General features: G+C 40.6%; 1 protein-coding gene across 1 annotated transcript; it reads right to left on the minus strand.

Annotated features, from left to right (window-relative positions):
• Positions 1–223: 223 nt before the first annotated feature.
• Positions 224–5397, minus strand: LOC144060491 (trace amine-associated receptor 13c-like). The gene is made up of 3 exons (XM_077580101.1): positions 5353–5397; positions 1128–1306; positions 224–1040 (listed from the first exon to the last, which is right to left on the minus strand). Exons 2-3 carry the CDS (start codon positions 1304–1306, stop codon positions 224–226), a joined length of 996 nt encoding a protein of 331 aa, XP_077436227.1. The 5' UTR covers positions 5353–5397.
• Between the last annotated feature and the right edge of the window lie 10940 nt (positions 5398–16337).

Raw genomic sequence — 16337 nt, forward strand, 5'->3', positions numbered from 1 at the left:
CGAACTTGCCTATCCCTGGTCGAGTGTAACCTGCCTCTCACTGAGAGACAGCTGGGATAGGCTCCAGCATACCTGCGACCCTAGTGAGGTTCGCAAAATGAATAAATTAATGAATCATACAACAATAAAACCAATACATCTCAAAGACAAAACAACACAGCTATTTTAAATGTGAAACAGGATGCAGAAAATGTTGTATTGTGGACATCATGACGTGAAAGCACTACAGTATGTTGATCTGGCTGGAATTAGGCTGCAGAATCTGCAGTGTCATAATGAGCTTGATGGATCTTCTGAACCACGGATAGAAAAGGGCATAGATCAGCGGGTTCAAACAGGAATTGAAGAAGAACAAGTAGGTGGGGATAAAGGCTGAAGACGTATTGATCAAAATGTACTGGCCTGAGATGGTGACGCAGAAATAGGGCATGATGCACGCAATAAACACCACCACCACCACGCCGAGGGTCCTGGCTGCCTTCAGCTCAGAACTTCTGGCAGGCAATCCCTGCGAGCGCTGCAATGTGACAACTCCCACGTGGAAGCGCACAGCCCGCGCATGAGACACGGCCACCACAAACACTCTCGTGTACAGAACCACAATGACTGTGATCGGGCCTATGAAGGAGATAAAGAGGTCAGTCATACCTGCAGCATAATTGACCACAATTGTACATTTGCCTACACAGGTGTTGTACCTGCCTGGCTTTTTTAGAGCGTCCATAAAACACACACAGTGGAAAATCAAGGAAATAGACCAGGATAGGAAAATGCAGATTTGAACTCTCGTTTGGGTTATCTTGACGGGGTAACGCAGAGGGTCACATATAGCCACATAGCGGTCGATTGATATGAGCACCATGCTTCCTATTGAAGAGGACGTTATTACGTAATTTAGAAGATAGAATATAGCACAAACCAGGTCACCAAAAAACCAACAACCTTCAAAAGAGGAAATCTGAAACAGCATGAGAAAGCCCACCAATAAGTCAGAGATGGCCAGAGAAAGCAGGATCAGGTTTGTGGTGGTCTTCAGTTGCCTAAAGAGAGAAAAACATTCTTTATTATTCCTGGACTTGGTCATAAATCAAGACATATAAGTGGAGTTAGAAGCACGATGCACTCACTTGTAGTGAGAGATGGAGATGATGACCAGCAGGTTAAGAATGATGGTGATCAGAGAGATGGCCGACAGCAGCGTGTAGGCGAGAGTGGTGACGGAGCGAGGATGTTGCGTCTTCCTGCAGGAAGTGTTGACGAGCATTGGCAAGCACAGCTCGGCTTGGTCCGACATCATCATCATCATCAGGGAGAGCAAGAGACGAACAGCCCCTCAACTCGGTCAGCTTTTTTATGGTGACAATGTCTAGACGTTCTCCATGACATACTATAGTTTCTTTTTCTCCTCCTCCTCATCACCACCCTCCCATACTTTGTCAGTAATCTTTGGGGATCCAAGGCAGAACGACTTCCTACTATTTTTTTATGTCGATCTATGGTCGGATCAGCTGTTGGTGCTGAGCCAGGAAGTACCGGAAGGGCTGCTTGCTCAGGAGCGTACCGCACCAGCACCCAGCCGTGGGAGGCGGGCGTGACACCTGGCATTTTTGATTGACATGCGGGCATGGGGCTTACGCTCAACACACCAATGGCACCCAGCGGCACACTAGGCAAGAGCAGTGTGAAAAGGATTTTAGTTGTTGTCTTGAACCCTCAGCTGCTTTCAAGCTAGCAAGCGGCAAAATAAGGAGAGAAGTTATGTTGATGAGAAAAGCCCATATCATTCCTTATGGGGTAGAGGTCACTTATAAAAAACTGGCCGTGTTGGGTAGGGCTGCCACAAACAATTATTTTGCTAGTCGGCTAATCACCAACAGTAGTCGTGACTAGTCCACTAACCATAATGGATTTGTTTCCATCGCGAATGACCCGGATGATCACGACTGTGCATGTGCTTCACAGACATGGCATCCAGCCCCATGCGAGACGAGGCAGTTTTCGATGAATGAGCCGTGGTTGATTTCATGTGACCCAACATTCTCACAACTGGTCTGCGCATGGCAAACCGCATGGCAAAACATGCCTCTAAAACCTAAAAGTCACCCCCAAAAGAAGTTTTCCTGGAAATTCAACTATATGGATGATATCTCAGCTCCTGAAGCAGATTGAAAAATAATTCCAAAAACATTTCAGAGCTTGAACCTGTGGCATTCACACAAACATAAGTTCATTATTTAACCTTTAATATATATTTTTTAAATTAACAAACAAATGTCGCATCTGCGGGTACATAACTCCATATAGGCCTATATTTACCTTCAACACTGGAGCCCAGTTGTAATAATTTCGAGGGATCGATTCGTCCATTCCGTTACAAGACCGTCAAAATTTTCAACATCCTCATTGTCTGCAAACATATTTCTTAACAGTATGTCACTGTTGACCCGTTCCACTGATTCGAATTCTTCCCGTGCTGTTGTCAATTGCGTCATTAATTTCATAACTTCCGCGAATTTGCGTCAACCACAAATGCAGGGACTAGCTGATTTGGTGCCCTAGGCAAAAGTGAAAAAATTATAAATATATGAACACATTATATTATTATTGCATATTATTAACAACTACAAAATGTTTGCAAACTATGTACAATATATTTGTGTAAGTAATAAAAGGTGGGCATTCCATCAATATTGACGGAAGGTCTGTCAATGACGAACACCCCTTTTGTTGACAATTGACAGGAAACGTCGAAAAATTGATGAACTTGACGGATGATGGAAGGGGGTTTTCATCCGTCAATGTAATTGTCAATCCGTCAATGACAGACGTCTCATTTTGGTGACGGATTGACAATGACGTAACATTGACGCACCTCGAATACCAGAGACATTGACGGACGCTCATTTTGCTGAACAATCGATGGATTGACAGTTCACCTTGAAATATTGATGAATTGACGATGATGGAAGGGTGTCCTGACTGTTGACGATTGCCGAATGACGGATGCTCAAAATTTATTGACGCGCCCATCTCTGTATAAATATACAAATTTAGATAAAGTAAAACTTTGGTGGTAACAAGATGATTCACAGATAACATAAAATAGTGTGCAAAAAACTTCAATATGCCACGGGGAAAATAAAAGTATATCGTATCGTATCGTATCTTGCATACATTAACGTGGATATGTGAAACAATAATTTATGCAAATCTATTTGCAGGTATCTGAACTGGACCGACTGCTTTATTTTAAAGTCAGCAAGCTTTGCCCCGCTCTGATGCGCAGAGTTGCATGGATGTAAACAAGTTACAAGCAAGCTAAGAAGCTAATGGTATTTTCATGTTTATTTTTTATAGAGAATGATGATACATGCCTCTACCCTGGGTCTGTTTTTCCCTCCTCTTCCTTCCGCCGCTTTCTTAATGCAGCACCTGAAGGCTTGGACCGTTTCATTGTAAAAGTTTTTGATGTATAGACAACAACACAAGCGTACTATCCATCCATCAATAGCGCTAACACTCTGAGATGATGACCCCTACCTTTTACTGTACACAGCAGCAGCGGGTCCGGTTCAGGGTGCCAGGTCATGATCTCACTGTCATTTATTTGAACTAGAAGTTATGCCATATGTGCTCATGTATGTACAAAAATGAATTTTGGGAAATGTATCATATTGTGATTAGATTAATTATATACGTAGGGCTTTATTTTATCTTTTACTTGTTTTAGTGTAAGCAATGGATAAGGGTTTATAACTTACACTAATATCTGTGCATTTAAGAAAAGTGCATGTTTGTTCATTTTCCATTATTCTTTTTTTCTTCATTTGCTTTCTTTTCTATTTGAATGATTTATTATTAAATATAATAACTTATTGTACATGATATAAGTTAGTGGGGGTAGGATTAGATAAATTCTTTTACTTCTTCCTACTCCCTTTGAACATGTAAATTCTGACTTTACTAATAATTCTTTTCCTTTAACTTTTATTTTCTTTCTTTCACTTTTATTTTGTATTGTATATTATATGTTCAATAAACCACACCAAAACAAACCAAAAAACAAATTATTATATAAAATATATATGCTGTATAACATATTTTATTTTTGAAAACCTGAGGGGGAAAAATATTTTATTATTATTATTATTATTTTTGCCCTGCAATTTGGCGCTCCCTCCACTAGATGGCGCACTAGGCGACCGCCTAGTTTGCCTATGCCCAGAGCCGGCCCTGCATAAATGCTTGAATAAAATTCCAAGACATGCTACGAAGTCCATGTCACCCTCTCGTGCAAATTCTGATTAATTTAATCGGCTAAGAGACCAAGAATGGAGAAGAACGCTGGAGCGCTCCCGGCTTTAACGAAAGAAGCGAGGTCACGCTCTCCCGGCCTTAATGGGTTAAAAACATGGTACTCTAAACAAAATAAATTGTCAAAAACAAGTTTGACTTTTTATTGATATTTTTTGCCATTCAGTGCACAAACATGATCTTTAAACCATGCAAAACCTTGTTGTTGATGAAAATACACCGCTAATCTGATATACACTGTTCCCTCGTTTTCCGCTGGTGTTAGGTTCCAAAAAATACTCACAATAAATGAAATCCGCGAAGTAGTTATAGCTTCGTTTGACATTTATTATAACTGTTTTAAGGCTCTAAAACCCCTCTCCACACAGTTTATACACTTTTTTCATCGAGGTATTTACATTTTCTCATATTTCTCTCTTATTTAAACATTCTCTATTTTCAAACCTTCATAAATTTTATAAAATAGGTACATAACTGGAAAAAATGCATGCAAAATTGCACACACAAAAATCAGCGAAACAGCGAGGCCGTGAAAAGTAAACTGCGTTATAGCAAGGGAACACTTATCCATTTTTTGAAATATTTCATTATTTTTGAACTTATGGAAGTGGCCACCCTAGTTATGGTTGAGGTTAGAGTAAGGAATGGGGGGGGGTAGGCAATCATTTTTGATGGCTACGGTTAGGGGAAGGCACTAGGAAATGCATCATGTCAATTAGATGTCCCCACGATGACACAAAGACATATGTGTGTGTGTGTGTGTGTGTCACAAAGCTGCCTTAGCTCATAGCTTACAGTAACAGTTACAGGGACAGTAACATTAAAAATCTACTTTTTGGAGCTTTTAGTCATGTTAAAATGCTAATTACTCACCAAAAATATCACCAAAGTGGTGTTTTCCTCCATTCGCCCCTCTATGAGAAATTCACCCAATCTCAGAAAACGAGCAGGTGCTCACTGTATGACGTCATTAGGTGCGGACCCAGCCCCGCACCGCCTGTGCGGACTAAACGCACGCCCACTTTCTGTGAGACCTCCATGGGATGATGACAAAAGTAGCCTTTATCAGTAAACATTCTGTCCAAATGAATTCAAAGCAATCAATTATCCTTCATATTTGCAATGCCAAAGTGCAATGACAATTGGCCGTCTTAAAATCCCAGGCAAAGTTCTGGCTGACACTTGTGTAGAACTTTTGCGCTGCTGAAACTAACTAATTGAGTGGTGTAGTGGTTAGCGTGCTTGCCTCGCCCTGTAAGCAGCAGCTCCCAAGTTTGCGACCCACTCAAGTTTTTCTGCCTTCTTCCTTTTTCTTTCCTCTCTCTTGTCCCTTCTCCTCCCCTCCTCCTCCACAATTTCTTGAGCTGTTTTATTTCAAATGTTTATTGAAGAATTGATGGCTTGTGAGTGCTCAAACGCAGAGCTTCAACAGCAGGATGCAGCCGGCTCGCTGGGAGCGGGGTAGGCGGGGTTTTACTGAACCGGTTCAACACAGAATATTTCATTTTAAAAAATTACATCGCCATGGTGTCAAAGGTAAGATTTAATCATTGTATGCCTATAGTTACCCGTCGAAGGGCTGAAAATACTGTGATGTAATCCCTTTAATTTGTCCAATTTATACTCTCTATGATACATGCTGGGTCATGTGGATAGGTTTCAAAAACAGCTAGTGTTATTGTTCAATTTTTGGTTATTTTAAACACTGTTAACCCCCTAACCGCCGGTTAAATTCTTAACCCACCGTTAACTAACTGACCGTTAAATATGCGTTGTTCAAAACATGGTTAGTCACGCTGTTAGTTAACGGCACCGTTAAAGTTAACCGTGCCATTTACGGCACTGGTTGGCACAGATATATCACACAATTCCTCTTTTTGTTTACTTCCGGGTCGGCCAAAGAAATGGATACCATCCAAACGATCAACCAAACAAACGCTATTCAATCGATGATTGAAGCAAGTTTTTGTGAAATAATTTATTATTATTTTTTAATTCATTGAAAAAAATTAATTATACCGTGTGTATTTTCAGTGAATATTTTGTGTAATATTTTTGCCAATATTTTTGTAGCATAGAAAATTGCATGTTTTTGTTTGATTTTGTTTCTCGTACTTTTGTCCGTTTTTTTTGTCTAACGTAATTGTATTTTTGACTGATTTGTATTTTTTGTGTAGTATTTTTTAAGAATTGCTTTTATTTGTTTTTGTATTTATGTACGTCTAATATGTGTATATTTGTTTTAATTAAATACTTGTAATGATTACTAATATTTGTAATTACTGTTTTAAATTGAAATTAATAAAAATATATATAATAATAATACGTTTAAATTAATTTAACGTAAACAATTAGCACAGTGTTGTTGTCTGTATTGACGTGAAAGCAAACAAGAAACATCACAGGTAACTTCTCTTTGGAATCACCTCCCACTAAATGTTGGTCAAGCCCCCTCTGTCCATTTTTAGAACTCATCTTAAAAAACACTTTTTTATTGAGACTTGGAATTGTATTACTGCTAAGCGGTAGCGTGCGCATAACTCTTCATCAGAATAATCACCAATGTCAAAGCCAAGCCCTCCATAGACTCTCTTTTTCCTGCACTCAACAGGCATCATGAAGGCATTAGCCACAAACACAGAGTTAACCACAGTGTTAAAAACTTAGCAGCGGTCTCTAGGTGTGTTAACTTTAACAGCAAGTTAACAGCCGGTTAAAGTAAACAGAGTTTTGAACAAGATAACAGTGCCAATAACGTTAACAGTCGGTTAAATCTACTTAACCAATGGTTAAAGACGTAACAAAGTTTTGAAAAACCAGGCCCTGGGGGATTTGGATTCATAACAGGGGTTGTATTTGGTTTTATTCATCCATTTATCTTAATTCATGTTAAATGAAAACGTACATTTTCTTTCTGTTCTTTTTTTGTTTTTCAAAGAAATATGGTTGTTCTTCTCTGTGTGCCCTGCGATTGGCTGTTAACCAGTTCATGGTGTACCCCGCCTACTGCCTGAAGCCAGCTGGGATAGGCTCCAGGACCTCCCACCACTCTTGTGAGAACAAGCGATTGAGAAGATGGATGGATATATTGTTTTGAATATTACAGTATTATAATGTGTGGCCTGACTGACCTCGATAAATGGACTTTTGACTCATTGAAAAATATCTTCGTGGCCTTTCAGGATTTGTATTCAAGTAGGCCTACCACTAGTCTAAACTGTATAACTCGTAAGCAAATACACAAGTACACAATTCATCTCCCACACTGTCATAACATGGAAAACAGCATGTGGCTCAAGAGTCTTTTAACCTGACTTAATCACACAATGGAAGTTATTAACTCATATTTTGCTACAGTCAAATCATAATCAACTTAATCAGGTAATGTTATCCTGATTTCATCTGTTGAACCCATAATTTGATCATCACATCAACTGCAGATTAACTATGTGATCTTAAATGAATACTGCTTTAAATGTATAGGCCTATTGTAGTATAACTACATGGGATTGATGATTATTATGCAACGTATGCTGCACTATAAAGGCCCAGTCCTGCCTCCCCTGAGGCTGGTCATCAAGTACATTAAGAAAGCAGTACCACAGACACTTTACCCGTATTAGTTTCACTTATTCCACCCTTCTCATTAATACCGGGGAATACATGGACATTCATACTACTGCGATGCTGCCTCTGTCTCTGACTCCTGCCCCCAGTTCCCAGTGGTGCCTCATCTGACATCTACTGGGCAAGGATTGACACTGATTCCTCCGGCTGGAGGGATGCTGAGAAGTTTTGGACACAGTGGTCACCTTGGATTTGTAAGCTCCGTCCATACGATATGGTATCTGACTGCTTGCATTGCACTATTTTTTATGACAGATGTGGTGATGAGGTATACAATGAAGCATTCCGAACAGTTGTTGGCAACACATGGGAGTTGCGTGTAGGTGATCTGTTCGCAGGTGGGCCCGGAGTCGCGTTTTCTGTAAGTCTGACTGAAGAACAACTTAAATGGTATGAGATGGCGGAACCACCTGATGAATCTGTGCTGGCATGTCATCCTCATGTTTCATTGATGGTCTCATCCCAGCACACGGCGAAAGATTTGGGTCCATTTGTCCTGGCGTGCACAAAAGCAACTGATTGGCAACACTCTATACACCCAGATTTATTATATTCCAAATCTCTTGATGCCTATTGGATTAAATCTGATTTATTTGCTTCCATGCCTGTTTTAGAACATCAACTTTTGGATCGACATCATGGGAGGGAGACATCTGACAGCGACCTTGCTTGTGACATGCTAAAAACTTTGCCTGCTAAACTGTGGTCTGATGATCCAACTGACGTAGGCTTGTGTAAAGTTACAGTAACTTTTGAAGTAAAATCCGAATCCGTTTGGGTACCGCAATACCCTAGCTGACGAAGCCTGACGGTCGTCTTGGCATTACCGCGACAATTAATGGTTTGCTAAAAGCGGGGGTGCTTTGTAAAATTGATAAGTCGAGCTACAATACTCCCATTCTCCCGGTAGAAAAGAAAAATACTGGTAAACACCTGCACTGCCGGTGCCAAATCCGCATTCTGCGCTGTCACAAATTACTCCGTTGCATACGCATATCACCTGCATTGATCTTGTAAATGCATTTTTTTGCATCCCACTTGACGTGTCTATGCAAAAGTATTTTGCATTTTCATGGAATAATGAGTGCTACTCATATACCCGATTGCCACAAGGGTTTGTGTTATCTCCTGGTGTTTTTAATGCTTCCCTTAGACAGCTGCTATCATCTCTCCAACTTCCTACTGATGTTCTGTTGGTGCAGTATGTGGATGATCTTTGATGGCATTTCAAAATCGTATTGCCCTAGATATGTTGCTGGCAGAAAGGGGCGGAGTTTGCTCAATGTTTGGATATCGATGTTGTACGTTTATTACAAATAATACGGCACCAGATGGTAGTTAAACTGTCGCAATTGAAGGACTCCGGACACTTAATAAAAAAATGAAAGAGCATTCTGGTATATACACTTTGATATGGGACAATTGGATGCATGTTTTTGGCCGCTATAAGACTTTAGTTTCATCAATTTTGATTTCGGTAGCTGTATTTGCTGCGTTTTTAACTACATGTGGTTGTTGTTGTTGTATTCCATGTATCCGTTCTCTTTGCCAAAGCATTATTAACGCAGCTATTGAAAAACAGGATGTACTGAAGACATTTAACATTTTCAATTTATATTTTTACTGTTTATGAATTTACTTATAAGAATATAGATGCCATATAAACTGTGTAGTTTAAAAAGATCAACTGTGATAATGTTGTTGTGAAATATATTGGAATTTTTACTCCCTTCCAGTTCTCATGAAGATAAGAAAGAATGTAGAAGTTCTCATGGAGATAAAAATGTGTGTCTTAACTCTTTGACTGCCAGACGTTTTCAAAAACGGGTTGTCGCCAGTGCCAGCCGATTTAAGCATTTTGAGTGATCTTTCAAGGTCCACAGAAAATGTTGTGTTTGGACTATGGAAACACACATACTACCAAATGAAAGACTTGACTCTCAGCTTTCATCAGAAAAAAAAGTTTGTTTCTACCTTATTCCGTTCTTCAGTAATCAACAATAGAAAATGGTTACTTTCACCGAAATTCTCTCTTTTGAAACAAAAAACGGAGAAAAAGAGCTTTTTGTGAAACGATGTTATTTCATGCACTCTAGTGAATTGTACACTTCTTTTTGTCCATGAATGATGCCACAAACACCTAAATAGTGCTTTACTTCTGTAAAACGCTTTCACCAACAATGAAAAAGTGTTTTTTGATTGCAAAATACGTTTATTTCCATTCAACAGTGTAACAATTTGACAAAACAATTTCGCAAACTATTTACAAATGTGTGCAACTGTGGTACTACTTACAATTATGTGGATGTTTCAAATACAGTTTTTCCTTTTGTAACGCTCTCCTGCGTGCAAGGAGACGCCAGGACTCGCACAACAGTTTACTTTCACTTTCACATTGGTCCGTTTTGCGTGCAAACGTTACAGTTTCTTGACGGCCTTTTTTTCCGGGGAATAAAAAGCAAGTAGCAGACTGTACACACTTCCTCCGATGAATATGCATTGGACTCGGGGCACTCTCCGTCGTCCGATCGAACGTCCGCCTGTGCGTGCTCGGTTGCGCTCCGCGTTACGACACCGTCATAGCCGCCGCGTCAGCGGTTCCAATTTCGCCGTCAAGCTCGGATTCACCTTCATCATCATCGAGGATGATCACCGTCGTCATCAATGTACTATTTTAGCGTTGGTCGATGCCTTTCGTCTTGTAAGTGTAGAGCTGCTTGCAAACGCTCGCCATTGCCTGTTCCCTCCTCCATCTAGCTCCATCTAACGTCTTCTACTGCCGCGTCAATGCTTTCCAACCACGGAGTCACCCTCATCTTCATCTTCGATGATGATCATCGTCATCAACAATGTGCTTTTTTAGCGATGCTTTTGGTCTTTGAAAAAAACGGCTCTGGCGTTAGCTCCTCGCGACCGGCCGCCATTTTTCCTTTGTTTTCCATTCTGATCTCCTGCTCAACGCTCTAGCTCCGCCTCTACTGACGCCCACCCGATCTTGTCAAAAGAGAGTCATCGCTGCCCTCTAGGGGCCAAAAATAGTCATTAGGCTCAAAAAAACTGCTTAAAACTTTCAGGAGAGCTCCGCAAGCCTTCCCAGCACCCGTTTCAAAAAAAATAAAAAATAAAATGGGAGGACGTCTTTTAACGTCTTTGGCGCTCCTCCGTAGGTTTTTGCAGAACATCATTTAACGTCTTTGGCAGTAAAAGAGTTAAAGGGAGGCAAGTTCTTATGCCATTACTCATTATGTCGTAAAAACTGAAGGTCCAAGATCATTACCTGTCTACATCATATATCCGGGCTGGTAGGAGAGCTGGAGTAAACATGTCGGTATATCACATATCTGCTTATTATAATTACTAACCCTTTGTCCAGCCTGTGAGTGGGAGAGGAAGCTTCTTCATGGATAAAAAGAGTGGGTGTTTTCATATTCGATACACTCGAGGCTTAACATCACCTTTGAATGTAAGCATTTCTCCTGTGTCTTTAAGAGCACTAAAATAAATCTTTGCAAAGAAAGCTTCTTCAGAGATCTCAATGCAATTATTTTGAACACGCAAAGATTACACTTAATATAGTAATCATTTTAATTACCTTCAGTACGAAATAAGACTTCTTGTCACGGTGTGTGAGTGGAGGACCCAAATGCAGGAAAGTAGGAGAGCCACGGCAGGGATGTGGATAACATAGTTTTAATCCACCAAAACGAGCAAACACAAAAATCACGCTCGAGGGCGGACAAAAAGCAAACACAAAAATCACGCTCGAGGGCGGACAAAAAGCAAACACAAAATCACGCTCGAGGGCGGACAAAAAGCAAACACAAAAATCACGCTCGAGGGCGGACAAAAAGCAAGCCATAGGGATCAGGAGTAGATTCTTGTAGAAGCGCTACAAGTCGGGTCAGGTGAGTAGCGTCACGGAGTAATAACCCGACACTCCTTGCTGCTTCTGCCAGGCCTTTATCCTGGCCTGATGGACTGATGAGCAGCAGGTGTGTTTAGCGGGCTCCGCCCTCCAGCTGTTTCCCCGGTGACTGAAAGGGAAACAGAAACAGCTGACCCCAATCATGACACTTCTTATATGATGGTGGAATCCGTGGTTTCTCCAGCAATGCCCGCAGTCGTGACATCAGAAGAAGATCCCGCTGGAATTTTTCTCTAAAAATTGTTTTTAAGGTTTAAATGTCTGTTTTGAACTCTTTCAAGTTCAATTGATGGATTGTAGCCTTGACTTGACTTGACGATGTTAGAAGACTATCTTTGTCTTCCGCGTGTTCGTTGTTGTTCGGGTAGAAAGAAAGTTGATTTTCTGAATACAGACTGGAGATATATTATATTATATTATAATATTCTGGACACAAGCAAGTTTCTTTTCAGCGGACTCACAGCATTCTTATACTACCTTGAAGCGCAGAATCATAAAACCCCCAAATCCTAAAGCCCCCCCCTGTCCCCAGCCACCAGCGACCAGCCCTCAGCTAAGACCGACATCATTCAATACACATTGACAGATGGGCTTTTGATGTGGAAATCTGGTCATCTGGTTGTTTTTTTTGTTAGTTGAGAGTTAGTAAATGTTAGTTGTTTAAGTTCTGGAGGTCCTGGAACGTGCGTCTCTTCCAATGGAGCTGTTGGAGCCGGAAAAGGTCTGTTGGTGTGACATTCAAACAGAGCCCAGCCTTTGGCTGAGTTAAGTGACATTCGCATATTCATTAATGCAACAGGAAGAGCTTGTAGCCAATTCAAATTTGATGAGGCCAGTGCTGTAGCCAATTTGTCTTTAACATTTTCACTGCCAGACGTTTTCAGAAACGGGTTGTCCCCAGTGCCAGCCGATTTAAGCATTTTGACTGATCTTTCAAGGTCCACAGAAAATGTTGTGTTTGGACTATGGAAACACACATACTACCAAATGAAAGATTGGACTCTCAAAAGTTTGTTTCTACCTTATTCCGTTCTTCAGTAATCAACAATAGAAAATGGTTACTTTCACCGAAATTCTCTGTTTTGAAACAAAAAACGGAGAAAAAGAGCTTTTTGTGAAACAATGTAATTTCATGCACTCTAGTGAATTGTACACTTCTTTTTGTCCATGAATGATGCCACAAACACCTAAATAGTGCTTTACTTCTGTAAAACGCTTTCACCAACAATGAAAAAGTGTTTTTAGATTGCAAAATACGTTTATTTCCATTCAACAGTGTAACAATTTGACAAAACAATTTCACAAACTATTTACAAATGTGTGCAACTGTGGTACTACTTACAATTATGTGGACGTTTCAAATACAGTTTTTCTTTTTGTAACGCTCTCCTGCGTGCAAGGAGACGCCGCAGGACTCGCACAACAGATTATAGTTTCACTTTCGCTTGTCCGTTTCGCGTGCAAACGTTACACTTTCTTGACGGCCTTTTTTCCGGGGAATAAATAGCAAGTAGCAGACTGTACACACTCCTCCGATGAATATGCATTGGACTCGGGGCACTTTTCGTCGTCCGATTGAACGTCCGCCTGAACGTGCTCGGTTATGCTCCGCGTTATGACGCCGTCATAGCCGCCGCGTCAGCGCTTCCAATTTCGCCGTCAACCTCGGATTCACCATCATCATCATCGATGATGATCATCGTCGTCATCAATGTGCTCTTTTAGCGTTGGTCGATGCCTTTCGTCTTGTAAGTGTAGAGCTGCTTGCAACCGCTCGCCATTGTCCGTTTCCTCCATCTAGCTCCCCCCCCCCCACGTCTCCTACTGCCACGTCAATGCTTCCCAACCACGGAGTCACCACCATCATCATCATCATCGATGATGATCATCGTCGTCATCAATGTGCTTTTAGCGTTGGTCGATGCTTTTGGTCTTTGAAAAAAACGGCTCGAGCGTGAGCTGCTCGCAACCCGTCGCCATTTTTCCTTTGTCTTCCATTCTGATCTCCTGCTCGACACTCTAGCTCCGCCTCTACTGACGCCCAACCGATCTTGTCAAAAGACAGTCATCGCTGCCCTCTAGGGGCCAAAAATAGTCCTTAGGCACAACAGACCTGCAGGAAAATTTCACAACAGATGCGGAAGGCTTCCCTCCACCCGTTTGAAAAAATAAAATAAAAAAATTGGATGACGTCTCTTGACGTCATTGGCAGCCCTCCGTAGGTTTTTACTTGACGTCTTTAAACGTCAGTGGCAGTGAAAGAGTTAATATTTCTATTCATTCGCTCAACCTGTCCTTGGGATTGGGGATAATACACTGAATCAAATGTTTTAATCCCAATGCCTTTTCTACCGCTTGTTTATGTTTGTTTTTGAAATGGGTTCCATTGTCTGATCAAAATTTTCTAGGAAATCCATGTGATGGTATGGAATGATTAATCAAATGTTTTACCACGATATTTGCTGTTTCAGATTTGCATGGATATGCCTCTGGCCATCCTGAAAAGGAATCCACTATTACCAGCAAATATCTGTATCCTGACACTGGTTTTATCATGTCAGTGAAATCCATCAAAACCACTTGACCCGGAGCAATCACGTCCGGCCGGACCGTGAGTGCCCTGGGGAGGTTCAGATGTAGGCTTCAGAAATTAGATTTTTCAATTGTTTCTGAGATGGAATACATTTACCTTCTTTTCGCCATATACCTACTTCATCTTTTTGTTCCCCCTTTTTTATTTTGTTCGATCTGCTGATTTGTTTCCTGCTGATACAAAATCATTAGTTCCAGAGTAACCTTTACATTTTATTACTGCCACCGCTGTTGGGAGCATTAAAGCATCTCTCAATTTAAGAATATCATCCTGATGTTTAATGGGTGTACCGATTACAGTTTGGAAATCGTTTCGCTACCATTCTTTTAATGCAACATGAACTGTCATGTGTGCATACGCCGAATCTGTGTAAATATTTACTCACTAGTGTTCTGCCAATCTGAGAGCTGCTGTTAATGCCAACATTTCAGCTCTTTGTGCTCACTGAGAGTCTACAATTCTTTCTGCTTGGACTTCTTCAAAACCTGTTTCTGTGGATTGGGTTACTGCTGTTGACATTTAACTGTTTCAATTTACATTTAACTGTTTGAATTTATATTTTAGCTGTTTCAATTTAGTTTTACATGTGTAGAGTAGAATGTTCATATGTTAACTCAGTCACCAGATGTTTAGGAAAGGATGTGATAAGGATTGCTTTTGATCTCATCTTTCTTTGAAGTCCCCTCTCTGTGCCTGGAACAGAGAAGGGGACCAAAAGGTTCCTGTTTATTTTAGCAGGAGGGGTTGAGCGTTTGAGCGCTCTGCTTCTCAACTTATCCTGCCATAAAATGTATAGGGACCAGAGTCTCTCTACATCAAAGACTCTGGTCAGGAAGGACTGTTTTTTTTGTAGAGGTTCAAAGGAGATCATAGGTGGGGCTGATTCTAAAGAACTTTGAATTTGAATTTGAATTGATGTATAAAGATGCAACAAGATTGTCAAAGGGACACACACTGGGCAGCGATCACCTTTTGCAGTGAGGAGGTTCTTGTGTGTCTTCAAAAACTTTTGGAATAAAAAACTTGCAAGAAACTTCTTCATCTTCATTTATAATTTATTTTAACAACGCAGATGAATACAAAATCCAGGTAATCATTACACTGGTGAATGCCCACAATCTCCAGAAGGAATTAATCACATTTTTTATAACTATTATCGCAACCTATACTCAGAAACTAACAAGCCTAACCCTGAGCATATTGAGGCATTCCTCAGTAGCTTAAATATACCTCAGTTACTGTCACTTAGTTGGGTGTGACAATCAGTGGAATTTACCTTAGATGCGCCACTTACTATCAACGGGTTGTACAGTGCTCTAGATAGTATGCCTAATGGCAAAGCACCTGGCCCGGATGGTTATCCGGCTATATTTTTTAAGCACTTCTGGTTAATGCTTGCTCCACTATTCTTAAGAGTAGTAACAAAAATTAAAACTAATGGTTACATACTCCCACACGTGAATATAGCAGCAATTAAACTTTTATTAAAGCCAGAAAAAGACCCCACCCTTCCATCAAGTTACCGTCGGATTTCACTAATTAACACTAAGGCTTTCACATCTAGACTAGAAACAGTAATCTCGACAATCATTCATAGCGACCAAACTGGCTTTATTAAAGATCGTCACTCTACTAATAATATTAGGAGGCTCTTTAACCATATTAGCATGTCACAGCGGCATGATAAAAAGGCAGTTATTATATCATTGGATGCAGAAAAAGCTTTGGACAAAGTTAACTGGTCCTTCCTCTTTGCTGTTTTAAATAAATTTGGCTTTGGGAAGTCATTTATTCACTGGGTGTCAGTATTATAGTTGTACTCTACAGAGAGGCACAAGACATTTCTCTAATAGGACGAATAGCCACTATTAAAATGAA

This window comes from Vanacampus margaritifer, chromosome 11 (genome assembly GCF_051991255.1).
Source record: "Vanacampus margaritifer isolate UIUO_Vmar chromosome 11, RoL_Vmar_1.0, whole genome shotgun sequence".
Classification (NCBI taxonomy): domain Eukaryota; kingdom Metazoa; phylum Chordata; class Actinopteri; order Syngnathiformes; family Syngnathidae; genus Vanacampus; species Vanacampus margaritifer.

What these genes read in the sequence shown, in the direction of transcription:
- LOC144060491 (XM_077580101.1), bottom strand. Translation starts at nt 1,306, where the DNA reads ATGATGATGATGATGTCGGACCAAGCCGAGCTGTGCTTGCCAATGCTC. An exon ending in ATCTCCATCTCTCACTACAA is followed by an intron (nt 1,041 to 1,127) that starts GTGAGTGCATCG and finishes TTCTCTCTTTAG; the next exon opens with GCAACTGAAGACCACCACAA.